General features: G+C 44.2%; 1 protein-coding gene across 1 annotated transcript in view; it reads right to left on the bottom strand.

Annotated features, from left to right (window-relative positions):
- ME1 (malic enzyme 1) overlaps nucleotides 1-24505 on the bottom strand; it is a 592001-nt gene that overhangs the window by 250808 nt on the left and 316688 nt on the right. The window contains exon 6 of the mRNA XM_075340163.1: nucleotides 19172-19275. Within this exon, the coding sequence (XP_075196278.1) occupies nucleotides 19172-19275 (104 nt within the window). The remainder of the gene's footprint in view (nucleotides 1-19171; nucleotides 19276-24505) is intronic.

Here is a 24505-nt window from a genome sequence, read left to right as displayed (position 1 = left end):
GGATGGAGCACAATGGGGGGTGCGCAGCATGGAGGATGGAGCACGATGGGGGGTGCGCAGCATGGGGGATGGAGCACGATGGGGGTGCGCAGCATGGGGGATGGAGCACGATGGGGGTGCACACCTCCCACCAAAACACATACACAGCGCCACACGCGCACCGCACAACACACCACACACACACTGGGAACCACAAACAACCGCCCTACACAGACAACGCCGCACACACACAACACCCAACACACAAACCGCGGCATACACAAATATACGCACATACCGCGCAACACACACACTGCACAAAACATACCATGCGGTCAATAATGAAGTGTCATGCAGCGGTGAAAGAGTTAAAGATACTGCAAGACTCTTCATTATAGGCAGCAGGCACCCCCAGAAGAGAGAAGACAGAAGAAAGAAGACCCCGCAGTCATACTCACCAGACGCCGACCGGGAGCAGGTGAGCGCATCAAGGTCCTGCAGCGGCGGAACACACACACACACGCACACACACACATAAGAACAGACACATACACATCAGATCACACTCACTCACTCTCACACACACCTCACACACACATCAGATCGCATCCACACACAACAACATCCAGTGATATCGCTTACTTCTCAGCGGCGATATTGTGCGTGCTGTGACCTTCCAGGACCTGCCGGAGGATCACATGGCCGGAAGCATGTGGTATCTCCGGATGTTGTGTGTGTGAGCGCGTATGTGCGATATCGTCAGTGTGTGTGTGCGTGTATGCGATCGGGTGTATGCGATCGGATGTGTGCATGTATGCGATCGGGTGTGTGCGTGTGTTCTGATGTGTGAGTGTATGCGATCGGATCTGTGAGTGTCAGCGTGCAGCACAGTTGCTGGGACCGCCCACCAGAGGGCAAAGGGAGAAGTGGGGTGTGAGTGTATGCGATCAGATGTGTGCGTGTATACTGTCTGATGTGTGACTGTGGAGCACGATGGGGAGTGCGCAGCATGGGTAATGGAGCACGATGGGGGGTGCGCAGCATGGGGGATGAAGCACGATGGGGGTGCGCAGCATGGGGGATGGAGCACGATGGGGGGTGCGCAGCATGGGGGATGGAGCACAATGGGGAGTGCGCAGCATGGGGGATGGAGCATGATGGGGGGTGCGCAGCATGGGGGATGGAGCACGATGGGGGGTGCGCAGCATGGGGGATGGAGCACGATGGGGGGTGCGCAGCATGGGGGATGGAGCACGATGGGGAGTGCGCAGCATGGGGATGGAGCACGATGGGAATGCGCAGCATGGGGGATGGAGCACGATGGGGGGTGCGCAACATGGGGGATGGAGCACGATGGGGGATGGAGCACGATGGGGGGTGCGCAGCATGGGGGATGGAGCACAATGGGGGGTGCGCAGCATGGAGGATGGAGCACGATGGGGGGTGCGCAGCATGGGGGATGGAGCACGATGGGGGTGCGCAGCATGGGGGATGGAGCACGATGGGGGTGCACACCTCCCACCAAAACACATACACAGCGCCACACGCGCACCGCACAACACACCACACACACACTGGGAACCACAAACAACCGCCCTACACAGACAACGCCGCACACACACAACACCCAACACACAAACCGCGGCATACACAAATATACGCACATACCGCGCAACACACACACTGCACAAAACATACCATGCGGTCAATAATGAAGTGTCATGCAGCGGTGAAAGAGTTAAAGACACTGCAAGACTCTTCATTATAGGCAGCAGGCACCCCCAGAAGAGAGAAGACAGAAGAAAGAAGACCCCGCAGTCATACTCACCAGACGCCGACCGGGAGCAGGTGAGCGCATCAAGGTCCTGCAGCGGCGGAACACACACACACACGCACACACACACATAAGAACAGACACATACACATCAGATCACACTCACTCACTCTCACACACACCTCACACACACATCAGATCGCATCCACACACAACAACATCCAGTGATATCGCTTACTTCTCAGCGGCGATATTGTGCGTGCTGTGACCTTCCAGGACCTGCCGGAGGATCACATGGCCGGAAGCATGTGGTATCTCCGGATGTTGTGTGTGTGAGCGCGTATGTGCGATATCGTCAGTGTGTGTGTGCGTGTATGCGATCGGGTGTATGCGATCGGATGTGTGCATGTATGCGATCGGGTGTGTGCGTGTGTTCTGATGTGTGAGTGTATGCGATCGGATCTGTGAGTGTCAGCGTGCAGCACAGCTGCTGGGACCGCCCACCGGAGGGCAAAGGGAGAAGTGGGGTGTGAGTGTATGCGATCAGATGTGTGCGTGTATACTGTCTGATGTGTGACTGTGGAGCACGATGGGGAGTGCGCAGCATGGTTAATGGAGCACGATGGGGGGTGCGCAGCATGGGGGATGAAGCACGATGGGGGTGCGCAGCATGGGGGATGGAGCACGATGGGGGGTGCGCAGCATGGGGGATGGAGCACAATGGGGAGTGCGCAGCATGGGGGATGGAGCACGATGGGGGGTGCACAGCATGGGGGATGGAGCACGATGGGGGGTGCGCAGCATGGGGGATGGAGCACGATGGGGAGTGCGCAGTATGGGGGATGGAGCACGATGGGGAGTGCGCAGCATGGGGGATGGAGCACGATGGGAGTGCGCAGCATGTGGGATGGAGCACGATGGGGGGTGCGCAGCATGGGGGATGGAGCACGATGGGGGATGGAGCACGATGGGGGTGAGCAGCATGGGGGATGGAGCACAATCTATCTATCCCTCTATCTATCTATCTATCTATCCCTCTATCTATCTATCTATCCCTCTATCTATCTATCTATCCCTCTATCTATCTATCCCTCTATCTATCTATCCCTCTATCTATCTATCTATCCCTCTATCTATCTATCTATCTATCTATCTATCTATCCATCTATCCCTCTATCTATCTATCTATCTATCTATCCATCTATCCCTCTATCTATCTATCCCTCTATCTATCTATCTATTCATCTATCTATCTATCTATCTATCTATTCATCTATCCATCTTTCCCTCTATCCATTATCTGTCTATCGATTATCTTTATTATTTATTGCAGGGACAAACCTGCGGTAAATCCGCGGTAAATCCGCGGCAAATTCGCGGCAAATTCGCGGCAAATCCGCGGCAAAAACGGCAAAAACGCATGCGAATTTGGTGCGGATTTTTTCCGCAGGTCCGGAAATCTTTCACTGGCAGAAGTTTCTCAAGAAATTTTCTTGAGAAACTTCACATTTCTAGTGCGCACATAGCCTAAGACCCTCTTTGAAAGAATTGAAACTATAGTTTCTGAAACACTCAAGTCATACTTAGAGAGAGGCTGGGCCAAGCCAACAGCAGCCAACCATTTGGAAAATGACTTAACGTTTACAGCTGTGAATATAATCATTCATTCTCACTCATCTGAACAAACCATTAGTAACTTTTACATCTTTTCAATTAAAGATTTATAATTTAACACATAGTTTAATATATTACACCACTAAAAGTCTTTTTGCAACTCGATCTATCACATTCTAAAGAAAACCCCATTAATAAGTTACAAAATTATTCTTGTTTTATTTAAGTAGTACAAGACATTAAATATGTCATTGGAGAGGTTTTCCACTTTAATAAAAATGGACCCCAAACACTTTTTTTGTACGTAACATAATAAACAGAGTGGGATCTCACCCTCCCAGACTCCACTGCCGGCTCTCCACTGCAGCTCCAGTCTCATCGGTTTAGCTGCAGCGGTGACATCACGTCGACTGTTCACTGCAGCCAATTATTGAGTTAAGGCGGCTTTACACGCTGCGACATCGCTAATTCGGAGTCGTTGGGGTCACGGAATTTGTGACGCACATCCGGCCGCATTAGCAATGTTGCTGCGTGTGACACCGATGAGCGATTTTGCATCGTTGCAAAAACATGCAAAATCGCTCATCGGTGACATGGGGGTCCATTCTCGATTATCGTTACTGCAGCAGTAGCAATGTAGTTCGTCGCTCCTGCGGCAGCACACATCGCTATGTGTGATGCCGCAGGAACGAGGAACCTCTCCTTACCTGCCTCCCGGCCGCTATGAGGAAGGAAGGAGGTGGGCGGGATGTTCCGGCCACTCATCTCCGCCCCTCCGCTTCTATTGGGCGGCTGCTCAGTGACGTCGCTGTGACGCCGCACGGACCGCCCCCTTAGAAAGGAGGCGGTTCGCCGGTCACAGCGACGTCGCCGGGCAGGTAAGTATGTGTGACGGGTCTGCGCGATGTTGTGCAGTACGGGCAGCGATTTGCCCGTGTCGCACAACAGTTGGGGGCGGGCACCCACGCTAGCGATATCGGGACCGATATTGCAGCGTGTAAAGTAGCCTTTAGGCTGAGTTTACCTCTCCTGTAGTCATCCGTTAGAATGGATCCATTGGGAAACTGAGTTCTGCCAGATTTGTTTTTTACCATGGGAATATATGGACAACGGATCTGTTAATGGATTGCTATTTAGCCATCTATAGTTCTTGCATTTGTAACAGATGTGTTGTTTTCTGAACGGATCTGTTTCAAATAAACGATAAATAGAAATCCATAAACGGATCCATTTTCTATAGACTCCAGATGTTAAAAACGGATCTGGCAGACATCAGTTATTTATCAACAGACAAAAAGGTTGTGCTTGCACAACTTTTTTGCAAATGAATCTCTAACGGATCCATGATAATGGATGACTACAGGACATGTGAACTCAGCCTTACACGGTTTTACTGATGTGTACAACACGGACCACCAAGCTCAGTGATGGGCTACAGAAGTTATATGCACTGCCAATGTGATGTTACCGCTACTACCAGAACACAGACTGTAGCAGTGGCGGGGAGCTGGCACTAGACCCAGTTGCTGTTGTTATGTCATGTTATGCATATAGAAGCATTTAGAGTCTATTTTTAAAGGGAAAACCCCTTTAATACTAATTATGCTTGTTCTACGATCAAGCATAAAAGGGGCTTTACACGCAACGACATCTCTAACGAGATGTCGTTGGGGTCGCGGAATTCGTGACGCACATCCGGCCTCGTTAGCGATGTCGTTGCGTGTGACACCTACGAGTGACTGCTAATGATCAAAATTACTCACCTAATTGTTGATCGTTGACGCGCCGTTCAAATCCCAAATATCGTTGCTGCTTTTGGACGCAGGTTGTTCGTCGTTCCTAAGGCAGCACAAATCGCTACGCGTGACACCCCAGGAACGACAAACGGGAACCTGCGTCCTCCGGCAATGAGGTGGGCGTTTCTTTCATGCGGCTGCTCTCCGCCCCTGCGCTTCTATTGGACGCCTGCCGTGTGACGTCACTGTGACGCAGCACGAACCGCCCCCTTAGAAAAGTGGCTGTTCGCCGGCCACAGCAACGTCGCTTGGAAGGTAAGTATGTGTGACGGGTATTAGCAATATTGTGCACCACGGGCAGCGAGTTGCCCGTGATGCACAAACGACGGGGGTGGGTGCGATCGGCAGCGACATCGCTAGCGATGTCGCTGTGTGTAAAGTGGCCTTAAGAGTTATCCCGTAGCTTCTTGTTCCTGTGACATTAGACATTTACAACCAGAACATTACAATTTAGCCTGTTCTGTTTCCAATATTATAAAATTTATTTTTTTCTATAATTTACCAAACTTGATGGAATATTCTAGAATAGCTAGAAGAAACAAACAATTCTTTAGTCCTAAAAACTTGAAGTGGTCGTCTGGTCACATCACATTCATGAGCTATGTATATAGGATGTAATGACATTAAATAGTGCAGCCAAAGCCGTCCTCAGCATCATCCGCTACACAATGGATTGCGCTGCATCTGACAGTTACTACTGTCACCAAGCAGAGGTGCTCTGAGTATAAAGACTGGATTAGGCAATTCTAATATAAAGAATTTTTCAATCTTTACAATCATTTTGATCTGTTCCCCAATATATAGAAGTATATGCTGATAATGCATACAGTTAGGTCCAGAAAGACTTGGACAGTGACACAAGTTTTGTTATTTTAGCTGTTTACAAAAACATGTTCAGAAATACAATTATATATATAATATGGGCTGAAAGTGCACACTCCCAGCTGCAATATGAGAGTTTTCACATCCAAATCGGAGAAAGGGTTTAGGAATCATAGCTCTGTAATGCATAGCCTCCTCTTTTTAAAGGGACCAAAAGTAATTGGACAAGGGACTCTAAGGGCTGCAATTAACTCTGAAGGCATCTCCCTCGTTAACCTGTAATCAATGAAGTAGTTAAAAGGTCTGGGGTTGATTACAGGTGTGTGGTTTTGCATTTTGAAGCTGTTGCTGTGACCAGACAACATGCGGTCTAAGGAACTCTCAATTGAGGTGAAGCAGAACATCCTGAGGCTGAAAAAAAAGAAAAAATCCATCAGAGAGATAGCAGACATGCTTGGATAGCAAAATCAACAGTCGGGTACATTCTGAGAAAAAAGGAATTGACTGGTGAGCTTGGGAACTCAAAAAGGCCTGGGCTTCTACGGATGACAACAGTGGTGGATGATCGCCGCATACTATCTTTGGTGAAGAAGAACCCGTTCACAACATCAACTGAAGACCAGAACACTCTCAGTGAAGTAGGTGTATCTGTCTCTAAGTCAACAGTAAAGAGAAGACTCCATGAAAGTAAATACAAAGGGTTCACATCTAGATGCAAACCATTCATCAATTCCAAAAATAGACAGGCCAGAGTTAAATTTGCTGAAAAACACCTCATGAAGCCAGCTCAGTTCTGGAAAAGTATTCTATGGACAGATGAGACAAAGATCAACCTGTACCAGAATGATGGGAAGAAAAAAGTTTGGAGAAGAAAGGGAATGGCACATGATCCAAGGCACACCACATCCTCTGTAAAACATGGTGGAGGCAACGTGATGGCATGGGCATGCATGGCTTTCAATGGCACTCGGTCACTTGTGTTTATTGATGACATAACAGCAGACAAGAGTAGCCGGATGAATTCTGAAGTGTACCGGGATATACTTTCAGCCCAGATTCAGCCAAATGCCGCAAAGTTGATCGGACGGCGCTTCATAGTACAGATGGACAATGACCCCAAGCATACAGCCAAAGCTACCCAGGAGTTCATGAGTGCAAAAAAGTCGAACATTCTGCAATGGCCAAGTCAATCACCAGATCTTAACCCAATTGAGCATGCATTTCACTTGCTCAAATCCAGACTTAAGACGGAAAGACCCACAAACAAGCAAGACCTGAAGGCTGCGGCTGTAAAGGCCTGGCAAAGCATTAAGAAGGAGGAAACCCAGCGTTTGGTGATGTCCATGGGTTCCAGACTTAAGGCAGTGATTGCCTCCAAAGGATTCGCAACAAAATATTGAAAATAAAAATATTTTGTTTGGGTTTAGTTTATTTGTCCAATTACTTTTGACCTCCTAAAATGTGGAGTGTTTGTAAAGAAATGTGTACAATTCCTACAATTTCTATCAGATATTTTTGTTCAAACCTTCAAATTAAACGTTACAATCTGCACTTGAATTCTGTTGTAGAGGTTTCATTTCAAATCCAATGTGGTGGCATGCAGAGCCCAACTCGCGAAAATTGTGTCACTGTCCAAATATTTCTGGACCTAACTGTATGTGGCTGTAATCTATAATGTAAATTATGTGGTCAATAAATGCATTCCTGTAGAAGATTGGCGCAATATCATTAGAAGATACCCAAAGTGAAATAACAGAAAACTACCCTATGTTCGACATATAAGTAAATCACATTCTACAAAGTATTAGCAGTGTACAAGCCTTTAACATGTGGCTTATAATATTTTATTGGAAAACATCTGGAAATAGCAGAATAAAGAAGGCCAAAAAGTTAGAAAGCGGTTATTTTCATAGTACTGGTTGATGCCGAGTCTGTGATGAAAATTTATCTTCACATGTATAATAAATATAAAGTATGCGATAATTTAGTGGGAAAATGGTAACCGTGCATATATTTGTCTTTCGTCGGTACGGTTACACAAAAAATTGAATATTTGCTCTAATTAATACTAATATCAGTGGCACACCACATAATGCTTACAATAGCCAGGTCTAATTCACTTAGATAGGGGTCTTTTTGGTAATATGGCTAATTATTTCTACTAAATCCTTGTTCTAAAGGGTGCTTTACACGCTGCGACATCGCTAGTGATAGCTAGAGATGTCGTGCGCGATAGCACCCGCCCCCGTCGCTCGTGCGACATTTGGTGATCGCTGCCGTAGCAAACATTATCGCTATGGCAGCGTCACACGCAGATACCTTTTCAGCAACATCGCTGTCACCGCAGAACAATCCCTCCTTTTAGGGGGACGTGCGTTCGGCGTCCTAGCGACGTCACTGCAGCATCACTAAGCGGTCGCCAAATAGCAGAGGAGAGGTGGAAACGAGCGGCCGGAATATGCAGCCCACCTCCTTCCTTCCTCATTGCCGATGGACGCAGGTAAGGAGATGTTCGTCGTTCCTGCGGTGTCACACATAGAGAAGTGTGATGCTGCAGGAACGACGAACAACATCGTACCTGCAGCAGCAGCGATATTATGAAAAGCAGTGACGTGTCAACGATCGACGATTTTTGACGCTTTTGTGATCGTTGATTGTCGCTCTTTGGTGTCACACGCTGCGATGTCGCTAACGGCGCCGGATGTGCGTCACTAACGACGTGACCCCAACGATATATCGTTAGCGATGTCGCAGCGTATAATGCACCCTTAAGAAATTGTAAGAGTTTGATGTATCATTATATTTTTGAATGAGTAGGGTTGGCACCATTCCCTGGTAGACACAGGCAAGTGGTTGGGCCAACAGTGCCTGGGAGGTCCACTCTACTCATGGTTCAGTTAATGATGTCCACTGCACATTTCTGGTGGATGTGTGCACAGCATGTATGTATCGGGCTCACTAGTTGAACACGCTGCATACATAGTGGGTACCCACTGGGGTATACTGCCAGCAACTGAGTCTAAGTGCTGCAATGAGAACAGTTTCACTTCTTAGATGCCCACTGTCAATCATAGCAGCAGCATTTGGTAGTCTAGAAATGGGGGAAGGTGTCTTTTCCATACACTTCAGACCCTATTGCACTGATAGCACTGTAATGACAGTGAAGAAGGGCTGTGGAACTTACACTAAAGGCCCCTATTTATAAAGTTTGTACACCTCTATAATATACAGAGTCTGTAGTCAATTTGCCTTTCCCCCACCAAAAATGAAAAAAAATAAATAAACAGACAGTCATATAGACCTCAAGATAGTTATGATGAAAACTAAAGCTCTTATGTAATCTTATCAACTGAAAAATAAAACAATATAACTATTGGATGGCAAGTAGGTAGCATTAAAGGCAGAGAGAGGCCTACTGGAACTCTGCTGTGGATGGGCCATCATAAAACTGAAGTCCTGACTATGAGCACCAGACTTTAGAGCAGTGGTCTCCAATTATCTGACCTTGAAAGCCACATTCAGCTCTGAGAGATGGTCACGAGCCACATTCAGCTTTGAGAGGGGGTCTCGAGCCATATCCAGCTCTGTGAGACAGTCACGGGCTACATTGAGCTCTAAGAGAGGGTCGTGAGCAACATTCAGCTCTGAGATAAGGTCATGAGACAAATTCAGCTCTGAGAGACGGTCACGAGCTACATCCAGCTCCTGCCCCCTCACAATAGTGACCCTCATAGCTCTCATTACCAGTAGAATACAGCCAAAGCTATTCCAAGGAAATAACACTGAGGCAGTACACCAAGATCCAGCAACAATACAACCATTCAATTTTCTTGCATCAAGCATTCCCATCACACTGTAACATCAAGCTTCCAGCATCTCCTCTGACCGGTAGTTTCATCCTGTCTCCAGCTTACCATACTTTATTCCTAAATCCCAAAGGTCAGTATATGGACATCCAGATCTGCTCTACTGTGTGTAGTTACTCACATTCATCATCTGGAGACCTGCTCTTCATAACCGTTTGCTAGACCTGGCGCTAATGCAACAAGCTGGCAGACAGCCACGAGCCTCAGATGACTAGCCCGCGAGCCACAGGTTAGGGGCCCCTGCTCTAGATAATCATATGGTCTGCACTTATTCCCCTCAATTTCTCCCATCTTTGCAAATGTCTTGAGGAGATAACAAAGTAGCTATATTGTATTGTATAATATTATTTCCCTCTTTTTGCTGTTTACACAGTGAAGCCTTGTAAAAAAAAAAATACTGTAAATAAAATGGGTGCCGGATTGCCCAAAGGAACCAGTCAGATTTCAGTTGTCATTTTCCTATACAAGGTTATAAAATAAAAGCGTAATCTAATTTTGGGACAATAAGCCGTCTCTCAGACAAGAATTGTTTTAAGAATCTAGCAGATCATTTATAGCAAGGTTGTAAAATGTGATCCCATCTGGCTATAGTCTGACTGCAAGATGGGGCCACAATTCATTAGAGGGAAGACCATGCAAGTGTACGTGAAGCTCATCCAAATATTCTTATTCTGTCTCTTAATGATTAGGTGGATAATGATGTTAGGAAGCATTATTGAGCAATTGAAATTTGACAAAATTTTCTACAGGTTCCGACAAACCTAGCAGGTATGAAGCAGTTTCCACTTAGACTCATCTTATTTCTGTTTTATGTTTGAAGACAATGACTGAGAAGTTCACACCTCACATTACCTAGTAGGTTTATTGGAAAGCATCCTAACTAAATATTACAAACTTTTTTTTCAATGCAATCAGAAGAGTAAAAGGTAATAAAAATGAATAGACGTTTTCCTTCTATCTGCCATATACTGCATTCCCAATGGCTGACCTAATGTAAACTTTAAAAGGGTTGTGTCATATAAAAAAAAAATATTTACTGTGCTTTACTCATGATACATAAGTCCAACGCTAAATCTCTGATGCTACTCCTGATGTTCGATATTGGCTGCAGATCTCACATCTATGTTTTCACACAGACCGTGTAAACCCGCGTGGCCACGCATGCACACACAAAGACATGTCCGTTTTTTCTCCAGCAACACGGGTATCACACGGATCGCACACTGATGTGATCCGTGTGACATCAGTGTGACATGTACTGGAGAAAACATGTGTATTTTTAATAAAAATATTTTCTATATTTTCCTGTATCCAGCGGTGCTGTCTCCGGCTCTGCTGCCTCCCGCTCCTGCCCCACCTCATAATACTCACTGAATATTCACTGCCCTGTAGAGCTGGAAGCCGGAGCATCGTGGGGGACTTCAGTGTCGGGGACTGCATCGCTGAGTGAGTATACAGCAGAGTGTGTGTGTGTGTGTGTGTGTGTTCAGTGTATACACTGTGTGCAGAATTATTAGGCAAGTTGTATTTTAGAGGATTTTTTTTATTATTGATCAACAACTATGTTCTCAATCAACCCAAAAGACTCGTAAATATCAAAGATTAATATTTTTGGAAGTTGGAGTGGGTTTTTTTAGATTTGGCTATCTTAGGAGGAGATCTGTTTGTGCAGGTAACTAATACTGTGCAGAATTATTAGGCAACTTAATAAAAACCAAAAATATTCCTATCTCACTTGTTTATTTTCACCAGGAAAACCAATATAACTGCACGAAATTTAGAAATAAAAATTTCTGGCATGCAAAAATAAACCCCCAAAAAAATTAGTGACAAATATAGCCACCTTTTTTTATGATGACACTCAACAGCCTACCATCCATAGATTCTGTCAGTTGCTTGATCTGTTTACGATCAACATTGCATGCAGCAGCCACCACAGCCTCCCAGATACTGTTCCGAGAGGTGTACTGTTTTCCCTCCCTGTAGATCTCACATTCAATGAGGGACCACAAGTTCTCTATGGGGTTCAGATCAGGTGAACAAGGGAGACATGTCATTATTTTTTCATCTTTTAGACCTTTACTGGCCAGCCACACTGTGGAGTAGTTGGATGCATGTGATGGAGCATTGTTCTGCATGAAAATCAGCTCTCTGCCCTTTACTGATCCAGCCTCTGGCCCATCCATCTAGCCCATCAAGAGTCACTATTATTTCATCAATCCATAAAACCTTTAAAAAAATCAGTCTTAAGATATTTCTTGGCCCAGTCTTGACGTTTTATCTTATGTTTCTTGTTCAAAGGTGGTTGTTTTTCAGCATCCTTACCTTTGCCATGTCCCTGAGTATAGCACACCTTGTGCTTTTTGATACTCCAGTAACGTTGCAGCTCTGAAATATGGCCAAACTGGTGGCACATGGCATCTTGGCAGCTTCATGCTTGATTTTCCTCAATTCATAAGCAGTTAGTTTGCGCCTTTTTTGCCCAACACGCTTCTTGCGAACCTGTTGGATATTTGCCATGAAACGCTTGATTGTTCGGTGATCACGCTTTAAAAGTTTGGCAATTTCATGACTGCTGCATCCCTCTGCAAAACATGTCACAATTTTGGACTTTTCAGTGCCCGTCAAATCTCTCTTCTGACCCATTTTGCCAGAGGAAAGGAAGTTGCCTAATAATTAGGCACACCTTATATAGGGTGTTGATGTCATTACACCACACCCTTCCTCATTATAGAGATGTGCATCACCTGATTTACGTAATTGGTAGTTGGCTCTCAAGCCTATACAGCTTGAAGTAGGACAACATGTATAAAAAGTATCATGTGATCAAAATACTCATTTGCCTAAAAATTCTGCACACAGTGTACATGCCTGTGCGCTGTGTGTGTGTATGTGCTCGGTGTATCCATGTGTGTCTGCTATGTGTGTATATATATATATGTGTGTGTGTACTGGGAACCTGGAAGCCGGAGCATTGCGGCAACAGCATCGGGGACTCATCACGGTTCCCAATGAACTCTGATGAACCCATGAAGCGGATGTCACGGGGGTTATCAGGATGTCATCAGAGTTCATTGGGAACTCCAATGACCTCCTGGATGTCACTGTGCTTGCAGAATACTCACCTGTCCCCTTGATGCTGTCCTCGGTGGTGCTGTCTGTGCCGTGCTGTTCCCTCCGCTGCTCCGGATTCCGGGTCCTGAGTGCGGTGAATAATCAATGAATATAATAAGCGGCGATCAGGAGCGGGAGGCAGCAGAGCCGAAGAAAACAGGTAAATATTTTTATTTCACAGACCCGTGTTTTCTCCGGTACCTGTCACACGTATGCAAACACGGATGTCACACATATGAAACACATGTGACACACATATGACCATAACCGTGTAGTACCTGATTAAAAACGGACGTCTGAAACCGGCCTAAAGTATAGGAAAAAATCTAAGCAAAAGTAGTATTGGTTAATGTTTCACCTATTAGAATTTTATAAAGTAACAGTAATGTAAACACTGAACACAATCCAAATCTAAATGATGGCTTTTTCTCAGTCACATTATTATGATAAGGATATGTATTTTTTTGTTTTTCAAAATAATTGTCTGGCAAGTGTTTGTGAAAAAGACAAAGCACTTTTGATAATGTGAGCTCGAGTTGGCATTCTGCTAGAGAAGTGTTTATGTTATAGTTACAATTTAACACCAAGGGTCTTGGAAATATACATGTAATATTTCTCACTTTATATCCTGCATTGTCAAGTTATTCTGATACTTTGTTTCCACATATGATATCACTTTACACACCTAAAACTATTTCTCTGCACATATGATACGGATTATAACTATGCAATCCAAGCACTAAAGAGCAGAATCAATATAGATACGTCCCAAATCCTTCTACAAGTTGTAATTGATCGGTATACTTTCATTTGAGAGCTCTTAACCATTTAAAGAAAAAATATGGACATGCATGGGAGCATTCGGACTGTCCCGCTTCATGCCGGGAAAAGAAGGAATAGTCTTGTCAATTTGTCAAATTTCACCATGTGCCATCCATTGTTCCCATGGGGGATAAGCATTGTCTACTTTCCTTTATAAAATCAGTGTTTAATGTCATACTAAAATGTTCTCAACTTACCCAGTAATTAAATAAGATATGACTTCATGAATAGGTTTATATAAAGAACCTGTCCGTTTACAGTTTTGATTTTTTCTGTTCACTTGTGAGGGCACCTAAATATACTTATTTTTTATTGATATCCTACAATTCTCCTTTCAAAGCTTCTCCCAGGATACTAAACTCAAGTTCATGGTCCAGTGAAAATGAGATCAAGATCTAAAGGATGACGTTTCTCTCATTCACAGTCCATTGATCTAGAGGATGACTTTTCACTCAAATTCATGGTCCAATGATCTAGAGGATGACTTTTCACTCAAATTCATGGTCCAATGATCTAGAGGATGACTTTTCACTCAAATTCATGGTCCAATGATCTAGAGGATGACTTTTCACTCAAACTCATGGTCCAGTGAAAATTGGATCAAGATCTAGAAGATGACTTTTCTCTCAAATCCATGTTCCATTGTTCTAGAGAATGACTTTTCACTCAAGTTTGTGGTCCAGTGAAAATTGGATCAAGATCTAGAAATGACTTTAACTCAAATTCACGGTTCAATGAAAATTGGATGAAGATCTAGAAATTGACTTTTCTCTCAAATTCATGGTCCAATGATCTAGAGGATGACTTTTCACTCAAATTCATGGTCCAATGATCCTGAGGATGACTTTTGACTCAAACTCATGGTCCAATGATTTAGAAGATGACTTTTCACTCAAATTCGTGGTCCAGTGAAAATTGGATCAATATCTACAAATGACTTCTCGTCAGCTTGATTGGAGATTCTGGTCTAAAATTTGTAATTTAATAAAGATTGTACAATGTCTCTCAATATAACTTTTTAGGGGCAAATACCTTGATTTTCTTTATGCATAATTAATAACATAACCTCGCCCAGTTTATTTGTTTGGCACGTAAAATCCAAACAGTAGCTAGCTGGAAAACCTGATATTTATCTCTCCGATCTGTTAAGGAGAAATTTATTGAATGATGGTATATGAAAATATATATGCCCTCCCATTGGATAGCATGGACCTATTCCTAACCACCTGGCAGCCCTGGATAGACCGGAATGGCTAGTCAGACAGACATGATGCATTTAGTATGGATGAAGTGTGTCTCTCTGGAGCTAATATCCCATTGAAGTGAATGGGAGCTGTGCTGTAGTACCCCTGGATGGCCACTACACAGTGTACCACGCCTTGCTATCCTGGCTGTGTGTAGCTCTGGTCCCCGCAGTATGGCAAACACTGATCCTAAGAATAGTTCTTCAACATACATGTAATGAACAACCCTTTTAACGCCGTAGTATAGTGCTGTACCTATATCTGAATCTATAAATATTGTTTCTTTGTAAATCAGGTTTCTTAAGATATATTTCTTAGGGTCCAGCTATTTCCCTAGCATTACAGTATATAGCAATATGCGCATTGTCGTCCTGGGTACAGATTATTTTCAAGAATCGCTCATACAAAAGGATCCTATCACAAGGTAGCATGTGTGACACAATATATACGGGAGAGACCCTCCAGGTACTCGAAAAAAAGAAACAATAATCTAAAAGTTAATTGAAAAGTTGTCTGCACTAATACAGTGTAAAATGAGGCTTTATTAGGAAACTACTTGGAAAATGGCTCTTCTCTGCCACATCAACAAGAATTGAGATCCTGGCAACATTTTCCTTTTGCTGTAAACAGCGCCCCGCGCAGCCCCAGACTTCTCAGAGCGTCCGGCAAAGTTACTTCTCATATTTTAAATGAAAGAATGTTTCTCCTTCAATGTAATGAAGAGTCCAAAGTTAGTTTATAGGAAAGACATTCGAAAACTAAACTAACCATACGGCTGCACATTCTTTCCTATTTAGAGATATGGAGTCAAACAAAGGAGCCCTCTGTGAGGAAAGTAACATTTTATATTTGCTTGGCTATTTTATAATAACACGGCAGACAGCTGCTCAGGTATAATACACGTATTATCTTTCAGTAAAAGACCGTTTATATGCAAGGCACATTCTCTAATCACTCTATTTTCTATATGTGCATTTCATCACTGTACAAGTGTAATGTATATTTAGAATGGCAGAAATGCGGAAACATTGCTTACATATGTAGATTGATACGTTAGACGTTTCAGGTGGATTTTTGTACATTCCGAATAGAAAATCTGTAGCCAGGTGGTGAAAAACTATCATCAGATTAAAAGGGGAGTACTTTGGGGAACATAAGATTTAATACTAGTGATGAGCACGCTCGGGCGCTCGGTGCTCATAACTAGTAGTGATGAGCGAGCTCTACCATGCTCGGGTGCTCGGTACTACTAACTGGTAGTGATGAGCGAGCTCTACCATGCTCGGGTGCTCGGTACTCATAACTAGTAATGATGTGTCAGCACTACCATTCCCGGGTACTCGGTACTCATAACTAGTAATGATGTGTCAGCACTACCATTCCCGGGTACTCGGTACTCATAACTAGTAATGATGTGTCAGCACTACCATTCCCGGGTACTCGGTACTCATAACTAGTAATGATGTGTCAGCACTACCATTCCCGGGTACTCGGTACTCGTAACTAGTGGTGATGAGCAAGCACTACCATGCTCGGATGCTTGATACTTGTAATGAGTAAGTTGGATGTTCTGATGGGTTCAACTCGTGTATCGAGTATTATGGAAGTCAATGGGGAACTCGAGTATTTTGACGGAAGAGTTCCAGGAAAAATCCTCAAGTTCCCCATTGACTTCCATTACACTCAGTACTTGACTAGCGCCCACTCGAGGATCCAACTGCTCATTACGAGTACTGAGCACCCGAGCATGGTAGTGCTTGCTCATCACTATTTAACACATATTACGGTTGTTTTCATATGCAGTTCTTTACCCCTTGTCTCCATATCTAGTAATGTGATGTTTTTCTGCCTTCAGTCTCAAACTACAATTTGCACATTCCAATAGGGATAAGGAAAACCAGTGCATGAACAGGCGTGTCCAAATTTTTGACCAGTACTGTACATCCGGAAATGGAGTGATAGAAAGGTAACAAACTTTATTTTACATACATTTGCTAAAACCTTCCAACATCCTACACCCCACCGATTACATGTTATTTCCTCCGAGAGCTCCAGCACCTGGAATATACAGCATTGCCGCTATACAGGGATCACGGACTTAACAACCTCACGTGAGCTCCAGGAACAGGAGTACCGACACCGCTGGAATGGTGCACTTGAGGTGAGTTTAAGTTTTTTATTTTAATGGGGCCAAACATGTGGAATAAGAAGAGGTTGACCAAGTAGTGGACACTCCTTTAAGGCCTTCCGACTCTCCTCTGACAGAGGATTTCAGAGGAGAGATGTATTAGGGGTACTTCACACACAGCGAGATCGCTACTGAGATCGCTGCTGAGTCACGGGTTTTGTGACGCACCAGTGACCTCATTAGCGATCTCGCTGTGTGTGACACTGAGCAGCGATCTGGCTTCTGCTGTGAGATCGCTGCTCGTTACACACAGCCCTGGTTCGTTTTTTTATTGTTGCTCTCCCGCTGATAAGCACACATCTCTGTGTGTGACAGCGAGAGAGCAACAATCCTGAATGTGCAGGGAGCAGGAGCCGGCGCTGTCAGCCTGCGGTAAGCTGTAACCAAGGTAAACATCGGGTAACCAAGGTGGTTACCCGATATTTACCTTCGTTACCAGCCTCCGCAGCTCTCACGCTGCAAGTGCCGGCTCCTGCTCCCTGCACACGCTAAGCTAAGCGGTGTGCACTGGTAACTAAGGTAAACATCGGGTAACCATACCCGATGTTTACCTTAGTTACCAGTGTCCGCAGCTTCCAGACGCCGGCTCCGTGCAAGCGCAGCGTCGCTTGCACGTCGCTGCTGGCTGGGGGATGGTCACTGGTCGCTGGTGAGATCTGCCTGTTTGACAGCTCACCAGCGACCATGCAGCGACGCAGCAGCGATCCTGACCAGGTCAGATCGCTGGTGGGATCGCTGCTGCGTCGCTAAAGTGTGACGGTACCCTTAGGCATTTATAATGTGAATTCCTGATTCTTTTGTTTACAGGGAGGATAAGCTGCTGCCAGAAGTGTCTGGCAGTGGTTTTCTCCTCTCTCTCCACTGTGTCGGGGGAGATAGCTGCCTGAAGAAAGAAATCTCATTGTATGGTCAGCTTCACACTTAAGGCCCCTTTACACACTGAGACTTTCTAGCGATCCCACCAGCTATCTCGACCTGGCCGGGATCGCTGGAAAGTCTCTGACAGTCGCTGGTGAGCTGTCAAACAGGCAGATCTGGCCAACGACGCAGCAGCGATACGGACCTGCAGAACGACCTCGCTGAAAAGGGAACGCTAGCATGCCTATGGGCTGGGTCGCTAGCGATGTCGTTGTAACGGTGTCAACCACACTGATGATGCATGCTGCGCAGCGGGAAACAAAGGACCAAAAAATTATCTTGAACGACTTGTAGCGATCAGCGACCTCACAGCGGGGGCCAGGTCACTGATGCGTGTCACATACTGCAATGTCGCTGGGGAAGTTGCTATTACGTCACAAAAGCGGTGAAGTTACAGCGATATCGCTAGAGATGTTGCAGTGTGTAAAGGGGCCTTTACACCTCAGCAGTGTTGTATAATTCGACAGTGGCTGAATCCTAATGGATTCTACAGTACTGTATGAAAAGAATAAATAACTTTACATTCACAGTTCCCAGCAAATGTACCTGGTAGAAATGTATTTACCTTATTGATGACACTGTTTCTAAAGTTATTAGCCCCAATAATCAAGACTGGTGTATTTCATGCTGGTCTTGTTAAGGATGTGTGGTAGAGTCAGACACTCCTGAATCATGATGAGATGTAGACCTCTTAATGAAGCCGAAGCATCTGACAAGCAGCATGCGGCTCTTTGTGTGCCTTGCCCCAAATCTTATTCCAGTCGGGGACTAGAGTAAGATTTCTGGTGTGAGGAACGCCGCCACTCGTCATGAATTTGAAGATTGGGTTTTGCATGAGCCTTTCCCATCTCAGCTCTTCTTACATTGTATTTATTTGCTGGGCAAAAATGTCGTAAGAACGGCAGAAGTCGCAACATTTTATCGCAGCCTTGAGTTGCGCTATAATATTGCGACTTTTCAAAGCTTTTTAATGCCCGAATTCTGGTGAGGAATCGGTCCCACTGACTTTATAATTATATGCCTGCAGCCCCTACCTTTCAGTCACGGCTTTCATGAATTCCTCCACAAGGTCATCATAAGCCTTTCCTCTCACTCGTTTGTGTCTTAGTCCAATATAAAGAGGGTCCTTTAGTAATTCCTGCAAAAAAAATAAAAATATTAACATTATTAAAAGTGGAAACTGGATAAACATATAACTAGGATGATTTAGGAAAACTTGCACTCGCAGGGGGTTGGACCCAATGGCCCTTGAGGTCCCTTCCAACTCCACCAATCTATGATTCTATGATTCTAAAGGCCGCTTTACATGCAACGACATCGCTAACGCGATGTCGTTGGGGTCACGGAATTCGTGATGCACATCCGGCCTTGTTAGCAACGTTGTTGCGTGTGAAACGTACGAACGACCGTTACCGAGCAATTTTACTTACCTTATCATTGATCGTTGACACGCTGTTCATTTCCCAAATATCGTTGCTGTAGCAGCACGCAGGTTGTTCGTCGTTCCTGCGGCAGCACACATCACTATGTGTGACACCGCAGGAACGAGGAACAACCTCGTACCTGCGGCCGGCTGCAATGAGGAAAGAAGGAGGTGGGCGGAATGTTTGTCCCGCTCATCTCCGCCCCTCCGCTTCTATTGGGTGGCCGCTTAGTGACGTCGCTGTGACGCCGAACGAACCGTCCCCTTAGAAAGGATGCGGTTCGCCGGCAACAGCGACGTCGCTAGGAAGGTAAGTAGTGTGACGGGTGTTAGTGATGTTGTGTGCTACGGGCAGTGATTTGCCCGTGACACACAAACGACAGGGGCGGATACGCACGCTAGCGATATCGATAGCGATATCGCTGCATGCAAAGCGGCCTTTAGACAGCTCTGCTGCAAACAAATCAAATAGTAGACAAATACATAACAATGAAGGCAAATATTACTAGCTTCTCCTATTCCAATCCATGGATCTGAGGGATTCACCGTCAAGAGAATTTCAAAATGACAACATTAGGGTATAAAAGGAATCTTGGGAAATAGGGATAAGGGTGGAGTTGCCTTTAAGACACATAAGGTAAAGATCTTCAAAACTTACATACAGAAAACTTTGACCTTTTACAAATCCTACGGACACTAATGTTTTCCTAATGTGAAATCATGACATTTATTATACAGTGGAACAGGACGATATTGCATCCTGTAATTTTCTATAATTAAGGAGCCGATAAATCTTTGTGGTGTATGCTTTTTATTTGCAAAGTCATCCCAGCCATAATGTCATGCTTGGTAGAGATGGTCTCATACACAGGATTGCCAAAAACATAATTGATGCCTTATTTATTGAAAAAAATTACAGATTACATGCAAGTGAGGGTAAATTAAGCTGTGTAATGCTGGACAATATGACATGTCCTGCGGCAATGTTCCATGATAATGTGGATTATAGGGTCCACACCCTCATAATGAAAATGATTATGTACTTTTCCTTTATGCAGTAATAAAAGAATTTCACTTTGTGATGGGGGCAGTGTCTGACCTCAGGGATCCCCATCAATGTGTAGAGTGCTGGTATAGTGCTATAGTCCATTACATTTATATACCCATGCTCCATGGAAATCTTGGAACCCAGCTGTGAAGGCGCCTCATGTACTCAATGGCCTGTGCTGCAGTTCTTGGCCATTCAAGGATGCAGGGATAAAACCGTCAAGGGGACATAATCGTCACTTTAGGCGATAACAAACCACAATAAAATAACACTAAAGTGTAAGTCTATGATTGTTATACTGTTGAATGTACTGTGATCGATTATTCTCTGTGAGCAGCCATTTTAGGCTATAAGGACTATAGTTCTTGTCTCGGGGACTATGGACAGAAAACAGAGAAAAATCCGTTTAGTCATTGATCACTTCCTTATTTTCAGTCCTCTCCAAATAAATTTGCATACAAATAAGTGACATTTTTACTAAATGCTTTTTATAACAGTTTATACACTTTAATAGCCACAGAAACCTGTAGATTTATATAGAACCACAATGAATATTTCATCTCAGCACTAGCTCAGCTATATAGACGACTTCCAGATTAAATCCAAGTTTATAAACACTGTTTATATGCGTTTTAGTCAGTGAGAAAAGACAAATCCTCCTGCCTGATAGCAAAATCTGCCCTTAAAATGTTCTATTTGTCATGCTCGTTATTATTTATAGGGCATGTAAAAAGAGGAAACCACAAAAGTATGACAAAATTTACTATGAAAAATGCCAAATTTTTAGAAGAATAATATTGATAGATGATCCCAATTGTCTATTCTCCTAACAATAGAGAAAAACAGAAACTATAAGGGGGATTTATTAAGCTATTTGTGCCATTTTACAGGTGGAAAACAAAAAAGGCTCAAATTTTGGCACCAAACTGCTTTGTGCAGAAATGTGGTGCTTTTTTCATTTTATACCACTCTTGATACTTTTCTTTAAAGTTGATGGGTCTTGGTGGGATGGGGCATGCCCAACAGCTATTTCAGAAAATGAAAGTTATAGTAGAAATCTGTATTAGCTCATAGCTGCCATAGATTTCATTTACTGACATGAAGAAAAGATGTGCCAAATTTTCAAGCGGTATCCACCTAAAGTAGCATAGGGTGGAGCTATAAATCAAGGAGAGAAAGGTGGCCCAGAGAAGTAGTAATGAAGAAAACGGATACACTCGAATTGTGCTGATGCACCCTATGTCCCTATGTGATTTTTCAGTGCTGGAAGCCATGCTATGGACCATACAGGAATTTGATATTTTTAAGACCTACACAGCCATGTGTTCAGGTTGGTGGCAAGTACAATTGATGAAAGATTCCCTTTAAGACATAAATATAATGTCTCTGCACTCCTCCACTTGGGTGGTTCCTGCTTCCCCCTCCTGGGGCCTGTACACGTGGCATGGGTCCTCCGGAAGTGTTCCTAGGGTGTGCGCATGCATCGCTGCTCTTCTCTTAAAGGGCCTGTGCGCCATTTCCTGGTAGTACCTCTCAGTATATCACTGAGAGGTACTGGGTACTTGAAGTACTCTGCCATTAGGTGAGGTGCCTGATCAACGTGTTCAGTTAGTTAGTGGTTCTGTTGCCTAGCCAGCTAGTTGTCAGGTTTCCTTGTCCCCTCTGCTTCCATTTCAGTTTACAGTGCACTTGCCTGTCTCCCAGTCTCGTTGGTACCCTGTGTCTGTCCAGCCCAGCCATGTCACCAGCCTCAGCTACCTCGAAGCGTCTTGCCATACTAGAGACTGTGCCTATCCACCCCAGCTGTGCTACCAGCCTCAGCTAACCTGGAGGTCCTTGCTAAACTAGAGACTGTGTCCATCCACCCCAGATGAGCCAACAGCCTCAGCTACCCCAGATGCCCTAGCTATACTAGAGACTGTGTCTGTCCATCCCAGCCGTGCCACCAGCCTCAGCTACTCAGGAGGTCATTGCTATACTAGAGACTGTGCCTGTTTACCCCGGCCTTGCTACTGATCTTAGCTACCCTGGAGGTCCTTGCTACACTAGTGACTGTGTCCACTTGTCCCTGTGTCCGTCCCTGCCCGAGGAAGCAGCTGCCACAGTCCTTGTGACTGCCCTGGGAGTTGCACCTGGCATCTTCCTTGTGGTAAGTGCTTAGTCAAGCCTCTGCCACTACGGGTAATCCTGGGGTCCCAATGTGGGCCAGAGTAATATTATTTATTATATGAGGCTGTAAAGCCATATGAGTCAACTAGGATACTATTCAGCCATACTGAGAAAATCCCATTGTCATCAGGATAGTGGTAACCAATTTACAGAGTTCCTCACAGATGCAGAAAGCCAATTACTTTTCATCACTACATTTTAATAAAATGCTAAAATAAAGCAGTACAGGAAAGGAAGGAACGTGTTGCTTTGATTTTGTCCCTTCTTTTTCTGAGTCATGACTTTGGCTTTATTTTCTGCTTTCACATGATATTTTATTTATTATCAGAAGCATTCACGACTGTAAAGCATCATGAGAAAAATAGGTCAGAATGTGCGGTGAATGACCTCATATTACATTAGATAATCCATTTCTGTGTGTTCACAAAACATTACCCTGGAGAAAAAAACTCTCCGATTTGTGGGATTTTTCTATATTGGCCACATGAGTCACACTGAATATTTCTTCTTGTCTTGGCCGCAGCCTTTTTCACTGACTGAACATAAATATGTTTCCTATGTAACATATATATTTTGTACACAGAGAATTCTAGGGAGTTAGATATTTGTAGAGATAGGAGAATGACTTTTTCTTGGACAGATGCTAGGCAGAAAACTGTTCATGGCAGATACTAGTATTTTTTTGGTGCTTAAAATGTTCGACGAAAATCGTGTGTTCCAGTAAAGACTTGCTATTGATCTTTTAAGGGGCAACCAAATTTTATCTATTATACAGTGGTGTGAAAAAATGTTTGCCCCCTAACTGTGGTCTATCACATTTTTTGAAAGCGGAGTACAAATTCCCTAGCCACACCTAGGAATGATAACTGCCACACCTGTTTTCAATCTAGAAATCACTTAAATAGTACCTGCCTGAAAAAAGTGAAGTAGACCAAAAGATCCTCAAAAGCCAAACATCATGCCGCAATCCAAAGAAATTCAGGAATAGATGAGACACAAAGTAATTGAGATCTCAGTCTGGAAAAGGTTATAAAGCCATTTCTAAAGCTTTGGGACTCCAGTCAAACCAAATGGCAACAACAAAGAACAGTGGTGAACCTTCCCAGGAGTGGCTGGGCAACCAATATTACCCCAAGAAAGCAGCAATTACTCATTAAATGGTTCACAAAAGACCCCACAACATCATCCAAAGAACTGCAGGTCTCTCTTGCCACAGGTAAGGTCAGTGTTCATGACTCCACCATAAGAAAGAGAGTGAGCAACAATGGCCTGCATGGCAGAGCTCCAAGACGAAAACGACTGCTGAGTAAAAAGAACATAAAGGCTCTTCTCAGTTTTGCCAGAGAACATATTGGTAATCTCCAAGACTTTTGGAATATTCTGTGGACTGACAAGACGAAAGTTGAACTTTTTGGAAGGTGTATGTCCCATTACATCTGGTATAGAAGTAACACAACATTTCAGAAAAGGAACAGCAAGCCAACAGTAAAATGTGGTGGTGGTAGAGTGATGGTAGTGTACAGGTTGTTTTGCTGCTTCAGGACATGGCAAACTTGATGTGGTAAATGGAACCATAAATTCTGCTGTGTTTTCTACCAAAAAATTCTGAAGGAGAATGTCCGGCCATCTGTTTGTGACCTTAAACTGAAGCACACCTGGGTCATGCAGTAGGACAATGATTCAAAACACATCAGCAAGTCCATCTCTGAATGGCTTAAGAAAAATAAA

This window comes from Anomaloglossus baeobatrachus, chromosome 3 (genome assembly GCF_048569485.1).
Source record: "Anomaloglossus baeobatrachus isolate aAnoBae1 chromosome 3, aAnoBae1.hap1, whole genome shotgun sequence".
In the NCBI taxonomy this organism is placed as follows: domain Eukaryota; kingdom Metazoa; phylum Chordata; class Amphibia; order Anura; family Aromobatidae; genus Anomaloglossus; species Anomaloglossus baeobatrachus.
Note: the sequence above shows the minus strand (reverse complement) of the source record. Positions and strands in the feature narration are given on the sequence as shown.